General features: G+C 45.6%; 1 protein-coding gene across 1 annotated transcript in view; it reads left to right on the top strand.

Annotated features, from left to right (window-relative positions):
• dnah12 (dynein, axonemal, heavy chain 12) overlaps positions 1–25,000 on the top strand; it is a 44,022-nt gene that overhangs the window by 3,518 nt on the left and 15,504 nt on the right. The window contains exons 8-52 of the mRNA XM_056422016.1: positions 424–603; positions 722–875; positions 981–1,072; positions 1,246–1,424; positions 1,517–1,646; positions 1,741–1,866; positions 2,542–2,676; positions 3,155–3,348; positions 4,183–4,429; positions 4,504–4,689; positions 4,806–5,006; positions 5,100–5,294; positions 6,010–6,131; positions 6,605–6,740; positions 6,834–6,980; positions 7,064–7,183; positions 7,775–7,931; positions 8,044–8,216; positions 9,209–9,361; positions 9,444–9,683; positions 10,642–10,887; positions 11,914–12,033; positions 12,159–12,268; positions 13,261–13,444; positions 13,576–13,716; positions 13,806–13,889; positions 13,979–14,167; positions 15,149–15,268; positions 15,397–15,585; positions 15,658–15,809; positions 15,991–16,129; positions 16,235–16,401; positions 16,491–16,746; positions 16,834–17,130; positions 17,394–17,396; positions 18,234–18,412; positions 18,493–18,685; positions 18,794–18,955; positions 19,045–19,239; positions 21,458–21,591; positions 21,955–22,117; positions 22,616–22,696; positions 23,460–23,636; positions 23,729–23,860; positions 23,960–24,049. Coding sequence (XP_056277991.1) covers positions 424–603; positions 722–875; positions 981–1,072; positions 1,246–1,424; positions 1,517–1,646; positions 1,741–1,866; positions 2,542–2,676; positions 3,155–3,348; positions 4,183–4,429; positions 4,504–4,689; positions 4,806–5,006; positions 5,100–5,294; positions 6,010–6,131; positions 6,605–6,740; positions 6,834–6,980; positions 7,064–7,183; positions 7,775–7,931; positions 8,044–8,216; positions 9,209–9,361; positions 9,444–9,683; positions 10,642–10,887; positions 11,914–12,033; positions 12,159–12,268; positions 13,261–13,444; positions 13,576–13,716; positions 13,806–13,889; positions 13,979–14,167; positions 15,149–15,268; positions 15,397–15,585; positions 15,658–15,809; positions 15,991–16,129; positions 16,235–16,401; positions 16,491–16,746; positions 16,834–17,130; positions 17,394–17,396; positions 18,234–18,412; positions 18,493–18,685; positions 18,794–18,955; positions 19,045–19,239; positions 21,458–21,591; positions 21,955–22,117; positions 22,616–22,696; positions 23,460–23,636; positions 23,729–23,860; positions 23,960–24,049 — 7,170 coding nt within the window. The remainder of the gene's footprint in view (positions 1–423; positions 604–721; positions 876–980; positions 1,073–1,245; positions 1,425–1,516; positions 1,647–1,740; positions 1,867–2,541; positions 2,677–3,154; positions 3,349–4,182; positions 4,430–4,503; positions 4,690–4,805; positions 5,007–5,099; positions 5,295–6,009; positions 6,132–6,604; positions 6,741–6,833; positions 6,981–7,063; positions 7,184–7,774; positions 7,932–8,043; positions 8,217–9,208; positions 9,362–9,443; positions 9,684–10,641; positions 10,888–11,913; positions 12,034–12,158; positions 12,269–13,260; positions 13,445–13,575; positions 13,717–13,805; positions 13,890–13,978; positions 14,168–15,148; positions 15,269–15,396; positions 15,586–15,657; positions 15,810–15,990; positions 16,130–16,234; positions 16,402–16,490; positions 16,747–16,833; positions 17,131–17,393; positions 17,397–18,233; positions 18,413–18,492; positions 18,686–18,793; positions 18,956–19,044; positions 19,240–21,457; positions 21,592–21,954; positions 22,118–22,615; positions 22,697–23,459; positions 23,637–23,728; positions 23,861–23,959; positions 24,050–25,000) is intronic.

Here is a 25,000-nt window from a genome sequence, read left to right as displayed (position 1 = left end):
ATGGTGGATTATCCCGGAGCTGCTGTTGCTATGGTCACCGAACTTTTCCGTTTTTAGTAGGTTGGCTTCTATTTTGAGCGTCTTTCTTTTATAAACACATTATTTATTTCAAACTGGGCGTAAATGAACATGTGAACATAACAACACTTCCATGACTTGTCCACAACTTTTGTGATTTCATTTGTTTCAAGGACGTTTCCAGGCCTGGAAATAAACATTTAAAAATGACATGACTTTTCCAGGTTTTCCATGACCATACGAACCCTGGACTAGGCAACAATTGAAAATTGTTTTCAGCCGCGTATATACATATATATATATATATATATATATATATTTATATCATTAATTTAATTGGCTGAGCGATATCTTCCTTTAATTAATGAACACTTTTTTTCCCCCTTCTTTTTTTTCTCCTCCCAGTTGAAATCGTTGCTCCAGAGAAGCATCGAGGAGTTTGTCAATCTTTTCGATCCGAGCAATCGGCACCGCTCGCCCGTCTTCGCTTTGGCCCTGACGTTGGACGACGAAAAGATGGAGATGTATCCCGACCTGGAGGCTTGCGTTTTGGAGATTCTCGACGTCATCGCCAACACGCTGCAAGTGAGCTTAACGCGCGAGAGAAAAACAATCACCGCTCGAGGCTTTGATCACTCGGCGTTGATATATATATATATTTATATATATATATATCGATGACCGCAACAGCAAAAACCCACAGAATGTGCAGACGATCCCATCGTGGCAGAGCGGCGCCGTGACTTTGTTGGTGGACACCAAGGTGCCGGACCACGTCCTCGCCCGGGCCCGGGTCACCGTGAAGACTGCCGTGTTCCAGAACCTGGAGCAACCGGACAAACACCTCCGGAGCTATGGTGATATTTTGTCATCCAATAATAATTTTCCGATCAGGATACGGTTTTATATCCGTTTTATAGCTGATTTAAAAAATATATATATGTTTTTGCTTTATTTTGCAGTCGACAACTACGATTGGCTGCTCACCGGAACGGCTCAGGCCAGAGTGGAGAAGCTCCTCGAAGAGGAGCACTCGTTTGACGAGTACACCGAGGTACACACAACCGGGAAGCTGAAGCCGCATGATCAGTGGTCCCCAAACTAAGACCCGCGGGCTGGATCCGGCCCGCGGGTCTTAGTTTGGGGACCACTGATCATGGACCTATTCTTGCTTTTTTTTACGAGTTCATCGGATGACGATGTGTGCGATCTCCCCGCTTCCTCCAGCTAATGGAGGAGTTTCACGTCCTGGTGAAGCAGATCGGCAGCCTCCCGGTGAAGGTCCAATTCTCGATGGTCCAACTGGACTGCGAGGAGCTGAACCGGGGGCTGGCCGACAAGGCGAAGAGCTACTCCGACACACTTCTGGAGAAAATGATCGCCAGCCACCGCGAGCAAAACATACAGTGGGTCGCCTCTTGCGACATCTTTAGGGAAATCTATTGTCACGTAAGTGTTTTTTCTCTCTCTCACACTTCTTCTCGCGTCTGTTTCGAAGGATCTGCTCTGAATTTGAAACCATCAGAGAGAACGTTCTGAGAGAACCCAGAAGCACAGCGGAGATGACCCACGTCATCGACTGCGTCAACGACGCAACGGGTCTCGCAGAACTCAACGCGAGGATCAAGGTGGATAGCTCGGGTCTCTCTCCCACTGGAGCATTTTGGGTTCGGTTATCTCGCATAAATCCTCACGCAATCTGTCCACACTGCATTGTGACAGGAATCCTTCCGTAGATTCAGCTTCATCCATCAGTTCCAATCCCTCGAGCCCGAGGACCAGGAGCTCAACGAGACCCTCTTTCGCTGGCCGCAGGAAATCCGTCACGTCTTTCAACTCAGTGATGAGGTAATGCCCTCGGGTCCGCCGACAAGGCACTATATTTGTTGTTGTTGTTATTGTTGTGTATTTTATTCAGTCAATCAAATAAAATATTATTCTATATCATATACAAAACAGAAAGACTGAAAAGGTATAGGTAGAAGCAAAAATGCTTATATATTCCTATCCTAAATTAATATCAAATAAATCAGAAAATTAATAGAAAATAAAGAAAAATAACAAAAGAAAAAAAATATATATACATATACACATACATACCTACATATATATATATACATATACACATATACATATATATGTATACATGTATGTAGAAGCAAAAAATGATTATATATTCCTATCCTAAATTAATATCAAATAAACAAAAATAACAAAGAAAAAACAAACTATATACAGTATATACATATACATACATACCTACATATATATGTATACATATATATATATATATACACACGCAGACATATATCCACATACATCTTCCATATAAATACATTTCAATCACATTACTAACTCTCAATAATTCCCTTGAAAACCAAAAAGGAGTTCACCATTCTTACATCCATAATAACATTATTCCATAATTGGACCCCTACAACAGAAATACATCTTCTTTTAAATGTATCGTGTTTTTCTATTTTTCCGGACCACCTGACTCTGGACGGCGATGTGGTGTTCTAGTTGATGGTGAAGGCCACGCTGAACGGGAAGCAGGAGCTGCTGGCCAGAAGAGAAGGATTGATGGTCCAGCTGGAAGCGTTGGGCCGCAGGACAGAGAGCTACCCGCTTGTGTCTCGGGTGGAGCTGATGCAGAAGGTACAGAGTGTCGCTGGCGCTCTCAGATCGAAATACTTTGGTCAAATCGAGGTATTCACTTTCTTGCTGAGAGTAAGATAAGACCATTCCTACCACTCTCATATTTGTCTGCAAAATATGAAGCCGCCCAGCAGCTGGTTAGCTTAGCTTAGCTTAGCATTAAGACCAACAGGGGATAGACTGTCAAGAACAAGACTATCAGCATGTCTAAAACTCCAGGACTCACCACACCTGGCCAACCTATCGTCTCCTAATCCGCCATAAAATCACAAAGTGTTGTTTCTACTGTTCAGTTTTTGTACCTTTTAAACAAAGAAGATAAAACATGTTAGTTCGTGAGCTTCAAAGGTGCTAAAACCTGAAACGTGTCCGCGCCAGGACGACGTTAGCAATGATCAGAATTGTACACAATGATTGTCTCACCGAATTCTACTGTTGTTTTCTCGACTACTATTCTTGTCCTCCCTTCTTGGTGCAGTATGTAAGAGAAGTCAGAACGGACTGGACGCTCCTCCACGAGGTCGACGAGGAGATCGCCTCCATCAACAAAGAAGAGCTCTTTTACCAACTGGCCCCGACGTGTTACCCGGAAGTGGAGGTCATCAAAGCGAGCGTCCAGCTGCACGAGAAGCTGTTCGGCTTCATGCTGAAGTGGCAGCGCACACAGAGCAGGTCCGTGTCTCCCTGAAACGAGCCGATTGTTCACGTCTTATTTTGAAGTATCACGTTCAAATGTTTGTCCCGATCTTCCCGGTCGATGACGTCTGAGCCAACGAGCTCCAGAGCTGCAGCGCGGAGCTTCACGGCTCATCGTTATCCTCCGGATTGCTTCAATGAGTCCGTGGTTGGATGTCCAGGGTTGATCAGATTACCAGTTCTTACAATTCACGCCCCCCCCAAATAAAAAGAGACAAACCGTGCCATACACGTGTGTAAAAACGCTTCATGCCAGCATCAAATAATGACAGATTAAAAGTTGGATGAAAAGGTGCAACCGCATTCACAAACGTCAAATTCCCAGACGGTCAAATTACTTCTTTTTTTGCCGATCATCACGTGTCATTTAGCAGACGCTTTTGTCCAAAGCGACTTACAATAAGTGCATCAACCGAGAGTACAGAGTAAGAACAACAAGAAGACAGAAAGTAACATTTCCTCAACATAGTCGAACTACAAAAGTACCACAATAAGAGACATTTAAGAGCCACTGAAGTGCAAATCTGTGTTTCAATCCAGATATAGTCGGAAAAGATGTGTTTTTAGTTTCCGGCGGAAGATGTAGAGACTTCCTGCTGTCCTGATGTCAGTGGATCAAATATTTCTCAAATCAAAGCGAGGCCCGGACCGCGTTGAACGTCCGTGTTGTGAACCGTTAACCGACGGCCTGGAATGCTGTAAACAGCATTTTTAATGTTGGCCAAACCGCCGTCGCTTTGACGCTCTGCTGCGTCTCAACCCAAACACATTCAAACCCATATCAACCTTTTCCATCCTCCGTGGGAACAGCTGGATGGACAGCAACTTCCAGGACCTGAACAGCGAGACCATCGAAGTGAAAGTGGACGAGACCTGGAAGGAGATCTCCAATTGGCTCGCGTTCTTCAAACAGAGTCAGAAAAAGGCAGAGCAAGAGACGGCGAAGAGCGGCGGCAAGGCCGGGCGCCGGCGACGCGGCGAGGATGAGCCGGGGAAGCGGGAAAGCCCGACGGTACATCTGTGCTCCGCCCTCATGGAGCAGATCGAGGAGTTCAAGGTACGGTGTGTGTGTGTGTGTGTGGCGGTCACCTCAGAGCGGCTGGTTGTCAGCGGTCGAATGTGTCTCCACAGGAGCACCTCCCCCTAGTGTCCATCTTTTGCCATCCGGGCATCAGAGCTCGCCACTGGGATCAGATGTCGGAGATCGTGGGGTACGACCTCGCTCCTCACACCCGCCTGACGCTGCGCGGCATCCTCGCTCAAGACCTGGCGCCTCATCTGGAGGAGTTCGAGTCCATCAGCAGCGGCTGGAGTAAAGTACGACCTCTGACATCGGAGTTTGGAGCAGGGGGCGTGGCTCAGGGGAACGGTTTTCGGGGACCAGGTCTAAATGGTCTAATCTGCCCCCTCCCCCCCCCCCCTCTCCCACACAGGAGTTCTCCCTGGAGAAGGCTATGGAAGCCATGGCGCACGTCTGGGACGGCATCTCTTTCCAACATCAGCCGTACAGGGAGACCGGCGTGTCCATCCTGACCGCCGTCGACGACATTCAGACGTTACTGGAAGACCAAACGGTCAAGATGCAGACCATGAAGGGATCTCCGTTCATTAAACCGTTTAAAGAGGAGAACAAAGTGAGTGTTTAATCCGCCCGATGACGATTATTTGACTCCCAGTTTGCGTGAGCGTCTGGCCGGAGGTTGATCTTTCCGTTCCCCCGCCCTCAGCGATGGGAGGAGCGTCTGCTCCGCATGCAGGACACCATCGACGAGTGGCTGAAGGTGCAGGCCCAGTGGCTCTACCTGGAGCCCATCTTCTCCTCGCAGGACATCCTGCAGCAGATTCCAGAAGAAGGACGACTTTTCCAGATCGTGGACAAAACCTGGAAAGACGTCATGAGGCACTGCGTCAAGGACCCGAAGGTATCGTCATCGGGGGGTGGGTGGGGGGGGGGCTGAAGTTGGGCCATTGGCAGTTGATGGACATCAGGCTCCGGATGAGCGTGAATTAAGTTTAACAATATTTAACGGCAAGAAGTGTAAACAAACAATCGAGGCTCAGGATCGTGGTTTCCGTGGTGATCCGGGCTCAACAGGAAGCAGCCTGAAGGACCCGGGTCAAGACCAAAGAGAACGATATTCCCCCAGTACAGAGTCGTAGTCCCAGGATCAGCCAATCAGCTCCTCTCAAAGGTAGTTCAGCCTCTCACACCTTCCTGTTGGATATAAGCCCCGCCATCAAAATGGAGAGGTCAAAGGTCACGACCCCCGGGTCAAAATGTCACTTCCGGTCAAGTCGCTAAACAAGTATTTTCACATTAAAAGTCCCGTCTGTTATTGTTTTCATTAAAGTCACTTCACGGCTTCAACAATCTGAAATACTGACTAACATTCACTCCATGAACAGACATTACTTCTTTCCATTTTCATTAATCATATACGTAGAGTAAACAGTCCCCCTATGCTTCATAACACATTAACAACAATATCAATATTCTCCCTAATATTTCCTATTATAATATCTTTCTATATGTATTAATTTAAAGCTCAAGACTACAGAATCAACATAAACTATGACAACCTAACAACGCATTACTCGAAAATAAGTTAGTGCTGACTGATGTTTTGTAACCCGTAGGTTCTAAAAGCGACCTCGCTGAACGGTTTGCTCCAGAACCTTCAGGAGTCCAACAACCTGCTGGAGAGCATCATGAAGGGCCTGAATCACTATCTGGAGGAGAAGCGTCTCTTCTTCCCACGGTAGAATCAGACCTGTCAGCGTGTTCACAGTGTTGTTCATGTTGACCGAAAGGGTCAAGGCGGAAGCTGCCGAGCTTATAAGTGCCCTAACCTAGGATTGCTCAAAAAAAACTTATTTTAAAGAACCATATATATAAATAGTATATGTATATATATAAATATAATTTATATATTATATTTATACATATTATCATATATATTATTATATAAATATATATTATATATATATATTAGATTTATATTTAAATGTTATTATTAAATATATATTAGATTTATATATATATTTTTTAATATATATATTAGATTTATATATATTTTTTAAATATATATATATATATATTAGATTTACATTTAAATGTATATTATATATATATATATATATATATATATATATATATATATCAAGTGCCCTAACCTATGATTGCTCAAATTCAAAACATTGAATTGATACTGACGCCCAACGCCTCCGGCAGGTTCTTCTTCCTGTCCAACGATGAAATGCTGGACATTCTGTCTGAGACCAAGGACCCGCTGCGAGTGCAGCCCCATCTGAAGAAGTGCTTCGAGGGCATCTCCAAACTGGACTTCCTCCCCAACCTGGATATCCAGGCAAGACAATCAACCCTTTTGTTTCTTATTGGTTCACGACCCCCCGGTTGATGGACCCTTGTGATGGAACGGCCCTCTGTTCTCGCCCTGCAGGCCATGTACAGCAGCGAGGGCGAGCGCGTTCAGCTCATCCAGAACATCTCCACGTCCGCCACCAAAGGAGCGATGGAGAAGTGGCTGGTGCAGGTGGAGGAGCAGATGGTTCTCAGTGTCAGAGATGTAGTGGACCGGTCCAGGGAGGTGAGGTCAATGTTCCCACAGCTCCCAGTAACACACGTGTGTGAACATAGAAGGGTCAGTGAGTGTTTTGTTGTTGCTGACAGGCCTACACTCAGAGCGCACGCAGCCAGTGGGTCAGGGAGTGGCCCGGACAGGTGGTGCTCTGCACCTCGCAGATCTTCTGGACCTCGGAGGTTCAGGAAGCCATCAATGGAAAAGTGCGTGTACGGCTTTCCCCCTTTTCTCCGAAAATGTTACTTTTTCAAATACGTGAATTATAGCTTCATTGAGGGAAATTGTGGTTTCATGTTTTTTATGACTATGAGGAAAAATAAGTTCATTGAATGCAGTCTTAATAATAATAATAATAATACTAACTTTATTTATATAGCACCTTTAAAAACAATGTTTACAAAGTGCTCTACAGAGAGTCAAGGCAAAACAAATAGAATAGTAAGAAACAAATATAACATTTAAAAATATATATTAAAATTTAAATAAAAAATAAAAACCAGACAAACTAAATTAGGGGAAGCAAAGTTCAATTCAATTTAGTTTTCAGTTCAGTTTATTTGTATAGCCCATTTCCACAAATGTGCTTTACAATCTGTACACATAGACATCCCTGTCCCAAAAAGTTCTGCATAAAAGGACAAGATCACTTAAAAGCTGTTCTATAAAATGGGTTTTAAGAAGTGATTTAAAAGAAGTCACTGATTCTGCGGTAATCATTCAAAATGTTCATACGGTAGAGGTACAAAGCGTGACACCATCACAGCGCCACCGGAGTGTTATTGGGCTTGTGCTCTCCGTAGGGTTTGAAGAACTACTATGAACAGCTCCAGGATCAGCTGAAGGACATCGTGGAGCTGGTGAGAGGGAAACTGCCCAAACAGACACGCACCACACTGGGAGCGCTGGTCACCATCGACGTCCACGCCAGGGATGTGGTCTCCGATCTTCTTCAGAAAGGTACCTCCGGCCCCGACCGCGGGCTCGACTGCAACAGATCGGTTGAGAAGGAGCGCTGGATTGAAAAATACAAATAGTAAAGGTTTCCGTTTGTCTTTTCTTTTTTACCCAGGCATATCGAACGATACAGACTTCCAGTGGCTGGCTCAGCTTCGGTACTACTGGAACAACGACGATGTCCGCGTTCGCATCATCAACTGCGATGTTAAGTACGCCTACGAGTACCTGGGGAACTCGCCGCGTCTCGTCATCACTCCGCTGACGGACCGATGCTACAGAACGCTGGTAAAACATCCAGACTGTGTGCCGTCCTGGCTCCTCATTGGTGGAGGGAGCTCCCCGCTGACATCAGGACGGCAGGAAGTCTCTACATCGTCACCAGAAACTAAAAACGACTATATCCGGATTAAAACACAGATTAGCACTTTTTACATCACGTGTCATTTAGCAGACGCTTTTATCCAAAGCGATTTACAATAAGTGCATCGACCAAGAGTACAAACTAAGAACAACAAGAATACAGAAAGTAACATTTCTTCAAGATAGTCGAACTACAAAAGTACCATAAGTAAATAAGTAAGAGACATTTAAGAGCCACTGAAGTGCTAATCTGTGTTTTAATCCAGATAGAGTCGGAAAAGATGTGTTTTTAGTTTCCGGTGGAAGATGTAGAGACTTCCTGCCGTCCTGATGTCAGCGGGGAGCTGGTTCCACCAATGAGGAGATAGATATATCGATAGATATATACTTTATTAATCCCCAAGGGGAAATTTGTCGTAACAGTAGCAGCACCAATAAACGAAACACACAAGAATAAAATATAAAATATAAAATATAAAAAACAGGGATGAAAGATATAGATGTATACAAGTGAAAGATATAGATGTATACAAGAAGTATACAAAGTAAAATATAAAATAAAATATATATGTATATATACAACATATATGCATACACAATACACAATACTGACAAATTAAATTAAATATAAAAATATTAAATATTAAATATAGACAGGACAGCAAACAGTGGCACTTAAATGTCTCTTACTTATTACTTATGGTACTTTTGTAGTTCGACTTGCTTGAAGAAATGTTACTTTCTGTATTCTTGTTGTTCTGAGTTTGTACTCATGGTTGATGCACTTATTGTAAGTCGCTTTGGATAAAAGCGTCTGCTAAATGACACGTAATGTAATGTAATGTAACAAATAGCCTGATTCAGTGATCCCGGGCTACAACATTGAATTCAAAGGCTTCCCCTTTTTCCGCTTGTAGATTGGGGCTTTCTGCCTGAACTTGGGTGGTGCGCCCGAGGGTCCGGCCGGAACAGGAAAGACAGAAACCACCAAAGATCTCGCCAAAGCTCTGGCCGTGCAGTGTGTCGTCTTCAACTGCTCCGACGGACTGGATTACCTCGCCATGGGCAAAGTAACACCAGCAAGAATGTTGTTGTTTTTATTCCATATAATGCACACAAAAACCCTGAATCCTCTGGTGAAATTCCTCCTAGTTCTTCAAAGGCCTGGCCTCGTCGGGCGCGTGGGCGTGCTTTGACGAGTTCAACCGCATCGAGCTGGAGGTGCTGTCCGTCGTGGCCCAGCAGGTCCTCTGCATCCAGAGGGCCGTCGCGGCCAAGTTGGAGTACTTTGACTTCGAGGGGACGATGCTCAAACTGAATCCCAACTGCTTCGTGTCCATCACGATGAACCCTGGCTATGCGGGACGCTCAGAACTGCCAGACAACCTCAAGGTCTGTAAACAGTGAGGATTTGATCAGGCAGCGTCAACATATTGTCTGTTTATGCTTTCTACTCTGCATTATGGAGTGTAATCTACGTTATCATATCCCAGCTCTTCAATACATGATACACTGCATTGAATCGATGGTTCTTTCACACGCCTTCAAGTCATACAATCAATACATGTGAAAATGCCTGTACCTTCGTGTACAAGTTTACGTAACGGCGTCAGCGGGTCACGCTTGCACATACGCGACGGCTCAAAGATTCCTGCCGACTTGCTGATTCTTGGCGTTTTGCCAAAAAAACAATCTCCGTAAAATTGGCTTTTGTGCTGTTGCCCTTCAAAAGAAGAGCTCGACATTGAGCAGGACTTAAGTATGGCCGTGTCAAGCCCGTTTGAAAAAGATCTGTGGTGGTTTTTTACAGGTTGTACTTATTGTTATTATCGGGAACATATGTCCAGTGCAAAGCATGTTCATTGTCGTCCCAGTCAGCTATTCCTATGCCACTGTTATTTTTTGCATTCATATATATAAAAATATATAAATATATACATATAAAAAAAATATATAAATATACATATATATATATATATAATTATATATTTATATTTATATATATATAAATATATATTTATATATATATATATATATATAAATATATGTATATAAATATATTTATATACATGTGCATGTTGTTCTAACAAAGTGATTGCACATTTGGTTTACTTGAAAGTGATTGCAATTTTCATTCTATTATTTGAAAAAGCACAGATGGATTTAGTCACAAAAAGCTATTTCCATAGAAAGTCAGCAGAGACCATTTTGTTGGTGGGGCGTGAACATGTGTCTTCCTCCAGAGTGGAGCGTGACAGAAACAGTTTGAGAACCACTAATGTAACATGAAGTGTGTGCCGGTCCAACATGGTCAGTGCCCTCATCTCTCTCTTTGGTTTCTCCGGTGCAGGTGTTGTTCCGAACGGTGGCCATGATGGTGCCCGACTACGCGCTGATAGCAGAGATCTCTCTGTATTCGTACGGCTTCCTGAACGCCAAACCGCTGTCGGTGAAGATCATGATGACGTACCGGCTCTGCTCCGAGCAGCTGTCCTCCCAGTTCCATTACGACTACGGCATGAGGGCCGTCAAAGCTGTACTGGTGGCTGCGGGGAACCTCAAGCTCAAGTACACCGACGAGAACGAGGACATCCTGGTAACCGCTCGAGCATCCGGCCGCGACGGTAGAACGTGTGATTGGCTGTGGACGGACACGGAGGCGGTCGTGTGACCCCCGTGAGACGTCTCCTGGTCCATGAATCTCATGGAGCTGGGCAGGCTCGTAGTAACTGGGTTTATTCTGGGGAATCCCGAGTCGCTCTGGGGATCCCCCACAATCCCTTGCGTCTGTTATGAAAATCAAAGACACAAACATCAAAGAAAGTAAAAATCTGGTGATATTCAAGAAAAAAGTTTAAAGATATGACTATGGAGAAGTATAGACGTAACAGCATTGATGATAATAAGTAACAAGTTCTTACATTTCTGGTTTGTTTGTTTTGTTTTTGTTTTATGTATATATATGTATATGTATGTATGTATATGTATATATATATATTAATCTGATTTATATATATATATAATATACATTTAAATGTAAATCTAATATATATATTTAAAAATATATACATTTAATATATACATAATAATAATATATATTTAAATCTAAATCTAATATATATATATATATTTATAGAATAACATATATGATAATATATATAAATATAATATATAAATTACATGTATATATATATTATATTTATACATATACTATTTGTATATATACATGTATATATATATGGGGTTCTTTGATCTAAGTTTTTATGGAGTAATCATAGGTTAGGGCACTTATAAGCTAGATAGCTTCAGTCTTGACCCTTTCTGTCAGCCACTTTCTTTTGTTTCATTCTGATTGTTGTATATTTTGCTGATCGAAATGAACTCAACTCAACTCAAAGTGCAAGTACACATTAACCCCGCTAGGTGGCGTAGTTTCCACTCAGTCGGATTTAACACCGACCCTTTCGACTGTGTCACACACGCTCACGCAGGCACACGTGTGATGGAGTTGCATTATCCTCCTGGCGGAAATGCTCGTCTCTCCTCTGCGCCCTGAAGATAAACGTCTCTAGATGGTTGGCGGTGATTAACCCTCTCACCTGTCTCCACATGTCACGTCCAGCTCCTGAGGTCCATAAAGGATGTCAATGAGCCCAAGTTTCTCTCCCATGATATTCCTCTGTTCAATGGGATCATCAGCGATTTGTTCCCGGGCATCTCCCTCCCTGAGGCTGACTATCAGGTCAGATATAATGAATACGTATCCTCACTCTTAGTCTAATATATTTAATATAATATATTAGTCTAATATTTGTCACGAAAATTGTAAACATTGTTTTTCTGTGTTTTTTTCCACGTCCTTGCCAGCTGTTTCTGGAGGCCGCTAAAGAGTGCTGTTCCAACCACAACGTGCAGGCGACAGAGGTCTTCTTAGGGAAGATGATCCAGACCTACGAGATGATGATAGTCAGGCATGGGTACGTCGTCTATATATATATATTGTCACGCCATGGACTGTCCCTATAGTGCCGGCTAGGGCGGAGTAAAAACAGGCAAAAGTGATAGGTTTCAAAATGAAGAGGAATGTTTTATTCATCAAACAAATCAAAAAAAAGTCCATTCTTCAAGAAAAAGCGTCCCGGGGGAGAAAAAGGTTCTTTAAACAAAAAACTTCTTGCGTTTCTCAGGCGCGGTTAAAAGTTAAAATATTCTCAACTTTGAGCACGAGGCGCGGAGGCGCCGCTCATCAATGTCACACTCGGCCAAGGCAGCCAATCGGATCAAGCAGGAGGCCCAAGGCAGCCAATCGGATCAAGCAGGAGGCCCAAGGCAGCCAATCGGATCAAGCAGGAGGCCCAAGGCAGCCAATCGGATCAAGCAGGAGGCGGGCTTTCCTTCCTGTTCTCCCGAGGAGAACCTCTTACTAGCGGTATTTAATGACGAAGAGCTTTATAATTCAAAATATAAACACGACTCCAGCTGACTCCTGCTCGGTGGGAAGTGCAACTGAAAGCTTCGCCATCGAGACACAATTCGCGGAATAGACGGTGGTGTTCGCCGTACGCTTTCCTTTTTATATTTTTTTATATCTTGAACCCAAAATCAGCGGTTGGCTGCTCCACAGGCGCACTGCCATGTTTTGCCCGGCGTGTTTTGAGCGGCTGCTCTTTTAAAAGTCTTGTCTGGTGTGATGGCGCCCTTAAGCTTCCCAGCCCCGCTTCAATTAGATGTCCTGAGCAGCTGCAGCTGGGTGAGTGGTGAGGCAGTCTGGGAGATGTAGTTTCAGCCCGAGCGGCCATTTTGTCGTGTGGCCGCTGTAAGTGAGTGGGGATATCGCGTCCCTCCACCACCCGTGGCCTCCTTGTGACGCCACCATATCTAAACGTCGTCATGTTGCGATCGTGGCGTCCGGCTCAAAGGAAAGGTTTGATGTTGCTTGAACATTGTCGGGTTTGTTTCTCCGCGCCAGGTTCATGCTGGTGGGCGAGCCTTTCTCCGGTAAGACCAAAGTGCTCCACGTTCTCGCCGACACGCTGACTCTCATGAACGAGAGAGGCGACGGCGAGGAGGAGAAGGTCACCTTCAGGACTCTGAACCCAAAGTCCATCACCATGGGACAGCTCTTTGGACAGTTTGACCTGGTGTCCCACGAGGTGAATCACGCCCCTTGAAGTGATTGACGAGATCTGTATTTACAGTGTTGGTGTCGAACGGGGGGGGGGGGGGGCTCTCTCTCTTTTCATCTGTGTATTTGTCACTGTTTTCCCCTCTTCCTCGTCATTAGTGGACCGATGGGATTGTGGCCAACACATTTCGCGAGTTTGCATCGTCCGAGACGCCAGACCGCAAATGGGTGGTGTTTGACGGCCCCGTCGACACGCTGTGGATCGAGAGCATGAACACTGTGCTGGACGACAACAAAAAGGTGCCCAGTGGATCCTACGTCTGATACGTTCTATCCATTTCTGTTTTTCCTCACACCTTTCCTCTTTGTTCTCCCTTCTGTCTCCACAGTTGTGCCTGATGAGCGGCGAGATCATCCAGATGTCCAATCAGATGAGCCTGATCTTTGAAACCATGGATCTATCGAAGGCCTCGGTGAGTCGAAGCTTCGCAGTAGAAATGTGACAAATCGGTCGAGCCAATGGGAATTGACGACGTCGCCGTTTATTTCCCTTCCGCCGCAGCCCGCCACAGTCAGCCGCTGTGGGATGATCTACATGGAGCCGTCTCAGCTGGGCTGGGAGCCCTTAGTGATGTCCTGGATCAACCATCTCCCCGACGCTCTGCGGAGCCCCGACAATCGCCTCCTGCTGCTGGAGCTCTTCCGCTGGCTCCTGCCGCCGGCCCTCAGGGTGCTGCGCAAGCAATGCAGAGTAAGCGCCCGGAGAAAACAACAACAACCCCGACATCAACAACGAATACACGCGTCAACGGGTACATTTAGACGCGTTGTAACGGATCCCCGGATCTCAATCGACGTGAGACTTTACTGATGGTGAACTTCTTTATTTTCTTTCTTTCGGTGTATGAACATGAACCAAAACTCTTGAATAAATACCACCTTGTCACCACCGTAAGAGCATCAGCCTCATACGGGTCCATTCAAACGATGAAACTTTATATGAAATGCGCATCCGTCTGTAACATATTTAGCCGTACCATCAAGTTAGCTCTTAAACATAAAATAAAGGTGCGCTTCCTTTTAACATTCAAGTCAGAATTAGCTCTGAGAGGAAGTAGACTAAAACATAGAAAACTAGAATGGGCACTCGGTAGAGTGCATACCTTCGCATATCACAAGATTGGGCATTGAATTATGAACATTTTGGCATTAGTTGCATGCCAATTGGACAAAAATGTATCGTGCTATGGTAAAAAAAAATAGTTTGACCTTTCCATGACCTTGACCTTGACCTTTGACCCGATTGATCCCAAAATCTAATCAAATGGTCCGCGGATAATAACCAATCATCCCACCAAATTTCATGCGATTCAAGAACATTTTGACCTGTTCATGACCCTTGACCTTTGACCCGATCGATCCCAAAATCTAATCAACTGGTCCCCGGATAATAAACAATCATCCCACCAAATTACATGCGATTCGGTTCAATACTTTTTGAGTTTTGCGAATAACATGCATACAAATAAATAAATAAATACACGGCGATCAAAACATAACCTTCCGGCATTTTCAATGCGAAGGTAATCATAAAAACAATACAATATAAAAAGGCATACATCAAAACCAATAAGGCAGATACAAAAGAAGGCAATCAACACAAAACAATAAACCTTTTAAGGGGTTATTTACACGCGTGTTGGTTCAAGCTGCGTCATTCATTTGTCCACAGGAAGTTATTTCCACCAGCGACAGCAACACCGCGGTGTCCCTGTGTCGACTGTTCGAGGCGCTGCTCGCCGAACCCGTGAAAACGGATCCCGTCGGAAAAAACCTACGCACTTGGATCATGGTAAAAAAGACTCAGCGTTTGTCTTTGAGTTATTCCGAAATCTGGCTTTGGAACGGCTCTTTACAAAACTTTTGTTTCTGCGCTTTTCGCTTCAGTGAAATAGTATTGTTCCTCTCTGACGGCTGCAGGCGGCGTTTGCCTTCTCCCTGGTGTGGTCCGCCGGCGGCAGCTGCGACTCGGACAGCAGAGAGACGTTCAGTCGGTTCCTCCGGGCGACCCTGTCCGGGGAGACGGACGGGCACCCGATCCCCGCCTCCGTGGGGAAATGGGAGTGTCCGATGGACACGAGAGGGCTGGTGTACGACTACTTCTACGAGGTACGGCGCCGACGCCGCCCTGGGAGATTTTCGTATTAAAATCGTAAATCACGCCGTGTTCCCCTTGAATAGTTCAAAAGAAACGGCAGCTGGGTTCTCTGGAACGACGTCATCAGGAATGTCCACCTGGGGGACGAGAACACCAAAGTGCAGGATGTCGTCGTACCAACGATGGACACAGTGCGATACACCTACCTGATGGACCTCGGGATCAGATACGGAGTGTTAGTATTCAAAGGGGGGGGGGGTCACAGGGGCCCCGATACCCGTTCTCAAAGTGCATTGTCGCCTTGCGTTGTTGATCGACTTCTACCGCACCTGTGCCATCAATTCTTCAGTGTTTCCGATGTTATAAACATTTTGTCTTGACGAAAATCCGCTTGTCCCCCCCCCCCCCCCCCGCAGGCCTTTCCTGTTCGTCGGTCCGACCGGCACCGGGAAGTCGTTGTGCGTGAAGAACAAGCTGATGAACAATCTGGACAAAGACCGCTACCTGCCCTTCTTCCTCAATTTCTCAGCTCGCACGAGCTCCAACCAAACCCAGGTCAGCGCGCGGGAAGCGGGGATGAAAGCGACGGCCCGGTGACGACATTATTACCGTAATCGTTTTTAAAGGTGCGGTTGATTCCGTATTTATTGTGTCTTCCAGAACAACATCATGTCGAGATTAGACAAGAGACGGAAGGGCGTGTTCGGACCCCCGTTGGGGAAGAAGTGCGTGATCTTCGTGGACGACCTGAACATGCCTGCACCGGAACAGTTTGGAGCTCAGCCCCCCGTGGAGCTTCTCCGGCAGTTTATAGACCACGGAAACTGGTACGAGTCGCCCGCCGCCCGCCGCCCGCCGCCGGATGCCGACGCCATCGCGAAATAAGAGAGAAGCTGACGCGGTTATTCTCCGTCAGGTACGACCTGAAGGACACGTCCAGGATCTCTCTCGTCGACCTCCAGCTCGTGGCCGCCATGGGCCCCCCCGGCGGCGGGAGGAACGCCGTGACGGCGCGCTTCCTGCGGCACTTCAACATCGTCAGCATCAACGCCTTCAGCGACGACACCATGGTTTGCATCTTCTCCAGCCTGGTGGCGTTCCACCTCAAGAGCAACGGATTCCCGCCGGAGTTTTTCACCGTCGGCAACCAGATAGTGACGGCGACGCTGGAAGTGAGCGCCGGAAACACACGCGGCGACATCGCCTCGATCGTCCCTCGCTTTAATACGTTAGCTTGTATGTGTTTTAATTCCAAACAGGTGTATAAGAGAGCGATGGAGAATCTTCTGCCGATTCCCGCCAAGTCCCACTACACCTTCAACCTGCGGGACTTCTCCCGCGTCATCCAGGGCTGCCTGCTGCTGAAGAAGGACTCGCTGGGGAACAAGCGCACCATGGTACGCCTGTTCGTCCACGAGGTCTTCCGCGTCTACTACGACCGCCTGGTGGACGACGGGGATCGGGCGTGGTTCTACCGGCTGATGGACGGCGTCCTGAGAGATCACTTCAAAGAGTCCTTCGACCAGGTGTTTGATCACCTGAAGCGAGGCAGCAGAGTGAGTAGCGGTTCACGCGACGCTCGACGGTCGAACTACGTAGAACAAGGACGCCGATTTTTGAAGCCTCGCGTTTTGGCATTTCGGCGGTAGTCTCGTCGCCATCTTGTTTTTAAGGAAGGAGTGACGCGGGAGGGCGGAGCTAAGTACAACCAAACACTGACATTCTTAGGCGACTGAAATTGTACAATTAGCTTTCATTCACTGGAAAACACAACGTCCAAGGGTTAACGTTGACAGACGAAAACAAGGACAAGCAGCAGCCTGTCAATCACCTTAAGCCCCGCCCCTAAAGCGCCCCCTGCTTTATGATCTTTGTGACTCTAAATGACCATAAAGTATAAATGATGACATCATGCTGTATAGAAGAAGACTAGAAACTAGAGACTGAGACATAAACTCATGTTTACAATGTTTACTGAGGGAAAACATCAAGAGAAGTAGAGTCACTATATAGACTTCTATACAACCAGAGGAGCCCCCTGGTGGTCAAAGAGAGAATGCAGCTTTAACACATGAAGCATCGACTTCTATACAACCAGAGGAGTCACCCCCTGGTGGTCAGGAGAGAGAATGCAGCTTTAACAAATGAAGCATAGACTTCTATACAACCAGAGGAGTCGCCCCCTGGTGGTCAGGAGAGAGAATGCAGCTTTAACACAGGAAGCATATACTTCTATACAACTAGAGGAGCCCCCTGGTGGTCAGGAGAGATAATGCAGCTTTAACAAATGAAGCAGACTTCTATACAACCAGAGGAGTCGCCCCCTGGTGGTCAGGAGAGAATGCAGCTTTAACACATGAAGCATATACTTCTATACAACCAGAGGAGTCGCCCCCTGGTGGTCAGGAGAGAGAATGCAGCTTTAACACATGAAGCATTGACTTCTATACAACCAGAGGAGTCACCCCCTGGTGGTCAGGAGAGAGAATGCAGCTTTGAGGCACTTCAGCATTGCCTTCACTTAGATCTTAGACCTGGAGGTTTCTGCCTTTTTATTACTTCTTGCTGAATGAGAGTTTAAATATATTTTTTGCGGCATATAAGAAAAGTAAAGTATATCTGAAACAAAGAGATCTATAGGTTTTTCTTCCGCCCTCAGCTGGTCGAGGAAGACATGCGCGGGCTTCTGTTCGGCGACTACATGCACCCAGAGCTGGAGGACGGCGAGCGCCGGTACGCCGAGGTTCCCTCAGTGGAAAGCTTTTCCGAAGTGGTGCAGTCGTGTCTGGACGAATACAACCGCACGCACAAGAACCGCATGGACCTCGTCATCTTTCGGTAAACACCTTCAATCCAAACCGCACGCGCCGGGAGAAATACTTTGAACGTTTGCATAACGTTGTCTCTGCGTGGTGCAGCTACGTCCTGGAGCACCTGTCCCGTATCAGCCGTGTGTTGAAGCAGTCGGGGGGCAACGCCCTGCTGGTGGGAGTGGGAGGCAGCGGCCGCCAGTCCATCACCCGCCTGGCCACCGCCATGGCCCACATGACCATGTTCCAGCCCGAGATCTCCAAGAGCTACGGCATCACCGAGTGGAGAGACGACCTCAAGGTCGGCCTTTGTTTTTCTTTTAGGGGTAGCGCACACTTCCCAGCGTCGCCGAAATTTCCGACGCGTCGACATTTCTGCATTTTTTTCCTTCAAAATAATATTTTTCAGATGCTGCTGAAAAACGCCGGCGTGAAAGGCGAGAAGACGGTGTTGCTGCTGACCGACACGCAGATGAAAGACGAGGCGTTCCTGGAAGACGTGGACAGCGTCCTGAACACGGGAGAGGTGCCCAATCTGTTCGCCGTCGACGAGAAGCAAGAGATCATGGAGGTGAGTGGACCTCGTCTAATTAAAGGGCCACGCTCGTTTATGTGTAACGAGTCCGCCGTCTCTCTCTCTCTCTCTCTCTCTCTCTCTAGACGGTGCGTCCCATCGCCCAGGGCGGCGACAAGAATCTGGAGTTGAGTCCGTTGACTCTGTTCGCCTTCTTCGTGGCGCGCTGTCGAGAGAACCTGCACATCGTGTTGGCCTTCAGCCCCGTTGGAAACGCCTTTCGGAACCGACTGCGCCAATTCCCCTCGCTCGTCAACTGCTGCACCATCGACTGGTTCCAGGTAAACCATCTTCAGTAAAAACACACATATATATAGATAGAGATATACCGCGGATGGCACACACGGAAGAACTAACTGGCTTGTTTAAGACTGGTTTGAGTCTGGTTAAAGACTGGTTTGAGTCTGGTTAAAGACTGGTTTAAGACTGGTTAAAGACTGGTTTAAGACTGGTTTAAGACTGGTTAAAGACTGGTTTGAGTCTGGTTTAAGACTGGTTTGAGTCTGGTTAAAGACTGGTTTGAGTCTGGTTAAAGACTGGTTTGAGTCTGGTTTAAGACTGGTTAAAGACTGGTTTGAGCCTGGTTTAAGACTGGTTTGAGTCTGGTTTAAGACTGGTTAAAGACTGGTTTAAGACTGTTTTGAGTCTGGTTTGAGCCTGGTTTAAGACTGGTTTGAGTCTGGTTTAAGACTGGTTTAAGACTGGTTTGAGACTGGTTTAAGACTGGTTTGAGTCTGGTTTAAGACTGGTTTGAGTCTGGTTTAAGACTGGTTTGAGTCTGGTTTAAGACTGTTTTGAGTCTGGTTTAAGACTGGTTTAAGACTGGTTTGAGTCTGGTTTAAGACTGGTTTAAGACTGGTTTGAGTCTGGTTTAAGACTGGTTTGAGTCTGGTTTAAGACTGTTTTGAGTCTGGTTTGAGCCTGGTTTAAGACTGGTTTGAGTCTGGTTTAAGACTGGTTTAAGACTGGTTTGAGTCTGGTTTAAGACTGGTTTGAGTCTGGTTTGAGCCTGGTTTAAGACTGGTTTGAGTCTGGTTTAAGACTGGTTTAAGACTGGTTTGAGTCTGGTTTAAGACTGGTTTAAGACTGGTTTGAGTCTGGTTTAAGACTGGTTTGAGTCTGGTTTAAGACTGGTTTAAGACTGGTTAAATAATAATAATAATAATAATACATTCATTTTATAAGGCGCCTTTCAAGGCACTCAAGGTCGCCGTACAACATATTTAAAAATGGACACAATTAAAAAGCAGAACAGTTAAAAAGCAAAACAGTTAAAAAGCAGAACAGTCTGCAGCAGAGCAACCAAGAGGGGAACAGGTCAGCCATAGGCCTGCCTGAAAAGGTGAGTTTTGAGGTGAGTTTTGAATAAAGTGATAGAGTCAATGTTTCTGATGTCAGGGGGGAGAGAGTTCCATAGGCGAGGGGCAGAGCGGCTGAAGGCTCGTGACCCCATGGTGGACAAACGAGCTGGGGGGACAGTCAGGTTGATGGAGGAGGCAGACCTGAGAGACCGGGTGGGGATGTTGATTTGGAGGAGGTGAGACAGGTATGGAGGGGCGAGGTTGTGGATGGCCTTGAATGCATGGAGCAGGATCTTAAAGTCAATGCGGTGTTTGATGGGAAGCCAGTGGAGTTGTTGGAGAACAGGGTGATGTGACAGATCGAAGGGGTTTTGGTGATGATGCGGGCAGCAGCGTTCTGGACCAGTTGGAGCTCATGGAGGAGTTTCTGGGGGAGACCAAAGAGGAGGGAATTGCAATAATCCAAGCGGGAGGTGACAAGAGAGTGGACCAGGATTGCGGTGCTGTTGGGTGTGAGTGAAGGGCGGAGGTGGTTAAAGACTGGTTTAAGACTGGTTTGAGTCTGGTTTAAGACTGGTTTAAGACTGGTTTGAGTCTGGTTTAAGACTGGTTTAAGACTGGTTTGAGTCTGGTTTAAGACTGGTTTGAGTCTGGTTTAAGACTGGTTTGAGTCTGGTTTAACACTGGTTTAAGACTGGTTTGAGTCTGCTTTGAGCCTGGTTTAACCCTTGTGTTGCCTTAGGGTCATTTTGACCCGAATCAATATTACACCCTCCCCCTGCCTTTGGGTCATTTTGACCCGATTCAATGTTTAACCTCCTGTTACCTTTATATTTACTTACATTTTTTACCCTTTGGGTTCAATTTGACGCCAGCAATTAAAACCTCCAGAAAATTATTAGAATTAATATTGTTTTCCAAGTTTAAGTGTGAGGCACTTTATGTTTGTTTGTTGACTACCGAAAGAACACCGACATTAAACATTGAATGGGGTCAAATTAATCCTAAGGCGGGGGGAGGGTGTAATATTGATTCGGGTCAAAATGACCCTAAGGCAACACAAGGGTTAAGACTCGGTTTCCCCCGAAATTGCGGGGAAGCCGATTCTAACGGAACCGATAATATCACGTTATTTTGGACGCCGCTCCGCACGGCGCTGGGCGGGTCCGTCCTCACCGTAGTGTCTTCTCCCCGGCAGCCGTGGCCGGAGGAGGCTCTTGAGCAAGTGGCCAACTCCTTCCTGGGCTCGCTGGAGATGAGCGAGAAGGAGAGGCAGGAGATCGTTCCCGTCTGCAAGACGTTCCACACGTCCGCCAAGCAGCTCTCACTGCGGTAAAACACCGACGGGTTCATTCGTGAACCCGTAGACACAACGCCTCCATTTCTTATTGAAATAAACACAGTTTAATTCAATGTACTCTGAAATTAAAGCAGAGAACAAATAAAACAATTAAAAATTAAAATAGCCACCTTTTGCCGATATAACACTTTGTGGCCTTCTTTCTACAATGGAAGTCAAATATTGTTCGGAAAGTTCTTCCCAACTTGAACTGCTTACATTTCAATAAAAACTGTAAAAATGGGGGTGTTCTAAAAACTTCTGAACGGTCGTGTATGTATATATATGCGCCCCCCCACCATCCGAGGTAAATTCCGAGTCCTGAATCGGAGATGTCGATTTTTTTCCCATATCAGATTCCTCTCAGAGCTCGGTCGCCATAACTACGTGACGCCCACCTCCTACCTGGAGCTGATGGCGGCTTTCCGGCAGCTCCTCACTCAGAGGAGAGAAACGGTCATGAGAGCCAAGAAGCGCTACACCAACGGTCTGGATAAGCTGGCCTTCGCTGAATCTCAGGTATACGGCCCACACTATTTTACAGCGGGAATTCATACGTACATATATATATATATATATATATATATATATATCCAGGCACGTGCACAGACATTTTGGGGGGCAGGTGCTCAAACCCATAAAAAAGGGCATCCATCAAAAATGTTTTCTTACTTTTCTTACATTTTTCTTATGAATAAATATGAATTATTACATGGCAACGACAGTACAAGCGTTCTGATTGGCTAATGGGTAGTCATATAAAAAATAAAAAAAAGATATCAAAACACATTTGATCAATTGATGACAGAGAAAGTCATTTTTATTCTTAAATACTGATGAATGAAGAAAGAATGTGTCTCCAGAAAAAGGGGCAGTTTTCTCATCCGGGGCAAAAGGGGGAGGAGCTTGAGCACCACTCGGGGTCTATCTGTGCACGTGCCTGTATATATATATATTATTTTTTTAAATGACAAGAAAAGGTTTGAACTCACTTTCATACTGACGTTTCCCCTGCAGGTCGGCACGTTGAAGAAGGAGCTCATCGACCTGCAGCCCAGACTGGAACAGGCCAAGATAGACAACAACGCCATTATGAAGGCGAATACACGTTAAAGCTTTAATCCGTCATGCTCCGATTCACAGCAGGTCTTATTCAGAAAGCGTAGAAAAACAGCAAATTTGTGCACGATTGAACGTTCCGGACCATTTTGTTTTTTACTGTCATGCCCACATCACCTTAAATTATACAAACCTCATATTTGGAAGAGATTTTATACGTTCGATGAGTCACGGCTTTGTTTTATGCATGTGTTATTTGAAAAATACGCACGTCTATAGTTCATCAGTAAATGTACGCTCGCCTTTTAATATTAGATCAAATGTCATAAATCACAGCGATCATTTAGAATAACACAAAAATGCAGGTTCCCTCATGTGGCTGAAAGGTGTACTGCAGAAATAAATGCATAAAAACTGTAAAAAAATTAATCAAATAAAATAAAACATATGTATATATATATATATATATATATATATATATGAACGTACATAATGATATGATATGATATTCCTTTATTTGTCCCACAGTGGGGAAATTTCAAAAATCACAGCAGCGGTGCACATCAGAGCATCAAAGAAAATAAATATAAAACACAATACTACAAAACTAAATACTAAAAGACCATGATCACACATGCATCACAGTGCACTGATTACTCCGATAATCAGTAGGGGAGAGAAAAAAAGTAGCAACAGAGTAACACAAAATAAAATAACATAAGAAAAGCTCGTCGTGCGGCGCCTAGCAACCAATATGTAATATAACATGATGTCATTGTTTCCGGTGTGACGACTCTCCCAGGTGATCGAGGTGGAGTCCGTCGAGGTGGAAGCCAAAAGCAAAGTGGTGCGCGTCGACGAGGAGGCGGCGACCATCAAAGCCAACGAGGCCGAGGCTCTGAAGACGGAGTGCGAGAGCGACTTGGCCGACGCCATCCCCGCCCTGGAGGACGCGCTGTCGGCCTTGAACACGTTGAAGGTCGGCTGCGTCGCGACGAGCCGCTCGGACCAGAGCAGTTTAACAGATGTTTGATTGCCTGTTGTTTTAAATGTCTTACAAATATATTTCAGCCCTCTGACGTCTCAATCGTGAAGGCGATGAAAAACCCTCCGATGGCGGTGAAGCTGGTGATGTCCGCCGTGTGTGAGATGAAGGGCATAAAGCCGGATAAGATCGCTGACCCGGCTGGGACTGGAAGAAAGGTTCCACCGAGAAAATCTCACGAAGAAGTCACCAAGACGTTGAAAACGTTGAAACATGGTCGTGACATCGAGTGACGCCTCTTCTTCATTTTGGTTCAGGTGTTGGACTTCTGGGGTCCGAGCAAGAAGCTCCTGGGCGACATGAACTTCTTACGAGATCTTAAAGACTACGACAAGGACAATATTCCCGTAAGTGTCGGCGTACCGCTCTCACTAAAGGTTGTTTTAAACGTATTCTTCAGCTGAACAGCACCGTTATTCTCCAAGGAACATCAGGTGGTTGTATTTGTCAGATTAAAATGCAGATATGGGTGGCATTTCTAAAAAGCTTCCATGGAGAGAGAAGCCGGTGAAGGATGGAACGCGAGAAAGAGCCAATGGGAAAGAGCCAATGGGAGAGCCAATGAGAAAGAGCCAATGAGAAAGAGCCAATGGGAAAGAGCCAATGGGAAAGAGCCAATGGGAGGGAGGGGAAAGAGCTAATGGAGGAGCCAATGGGAAAGAGCCAATGGGAAGGAGGCAATAGGAAAGAGCCAATGGGAAAGAGCCAATGGGAAAGAGCCAATGGGAGGGAGGGGAAATAATTAATGGAGGAGCCAATGGGAAAGAGCCAATGGGAAAGAGCCAATGGGAAGGAGGCAATGGGAAAGAGCCAATGGGCCAAAAGGAACTTCCTGGACGTCACTTCCGGTTTGTGTTTACTGAGCTTACTTGGTGCTGCTAGAGGGCATAAAATATACACTCCTGTTCAAAAGTTTGGGGTCACCCAGACAGTTTGGTGTTTTACATGAAAACTCACACTTTTATTTATCAATTGTGGTTATGAAAAATGATTTTTATTGTAAATATTAATGCAGTTCTTCTTGTGGCTCAGGAAGGCCAGTTTTATAGCTTCTCTCAGCAGCATAACTGTTTTCAGCTGCGCTCACATAAAAAGGGTTTAAAGGGTTTTCTACCCCTCCGCTAGTCTTCGAAGGCGATAACACAATGTACCACTAGACCACTGGAGATGGGCCTCTACACACCTCTGTAGAGACTTCATTAAACAGAGAATAGTCATGTACACATTAACTATGTAGAGAGAGTGTTTATGATTCATTTAAAGTGATCTTCATTTGAAAAATAAGGACATTTCTCTGT

This window comes from Pseudoliparis swirei, chromosome 9, assembly GCF_029220125.1.
Source record: "Pseudoliparis swirei isolate HS2019 ecotype Mariana Trench chromosome 9, NWPU_hadal_v1, whole genome shotgun sequence".
In the NCBI taxonomy this organism is placed as follows: domain Eukaryota; kingdom Metazoa; phylum Chordata; class Actinopteri; order Perciformes; family Liparidae; genus Pseudoliparis; species Pseudoliparis swirei.
The sequence above is the reverse complement of the archived record's forward strand: the minus strand, read 5'-3'. Positions and strand labels throughout refer to the sequence as shown.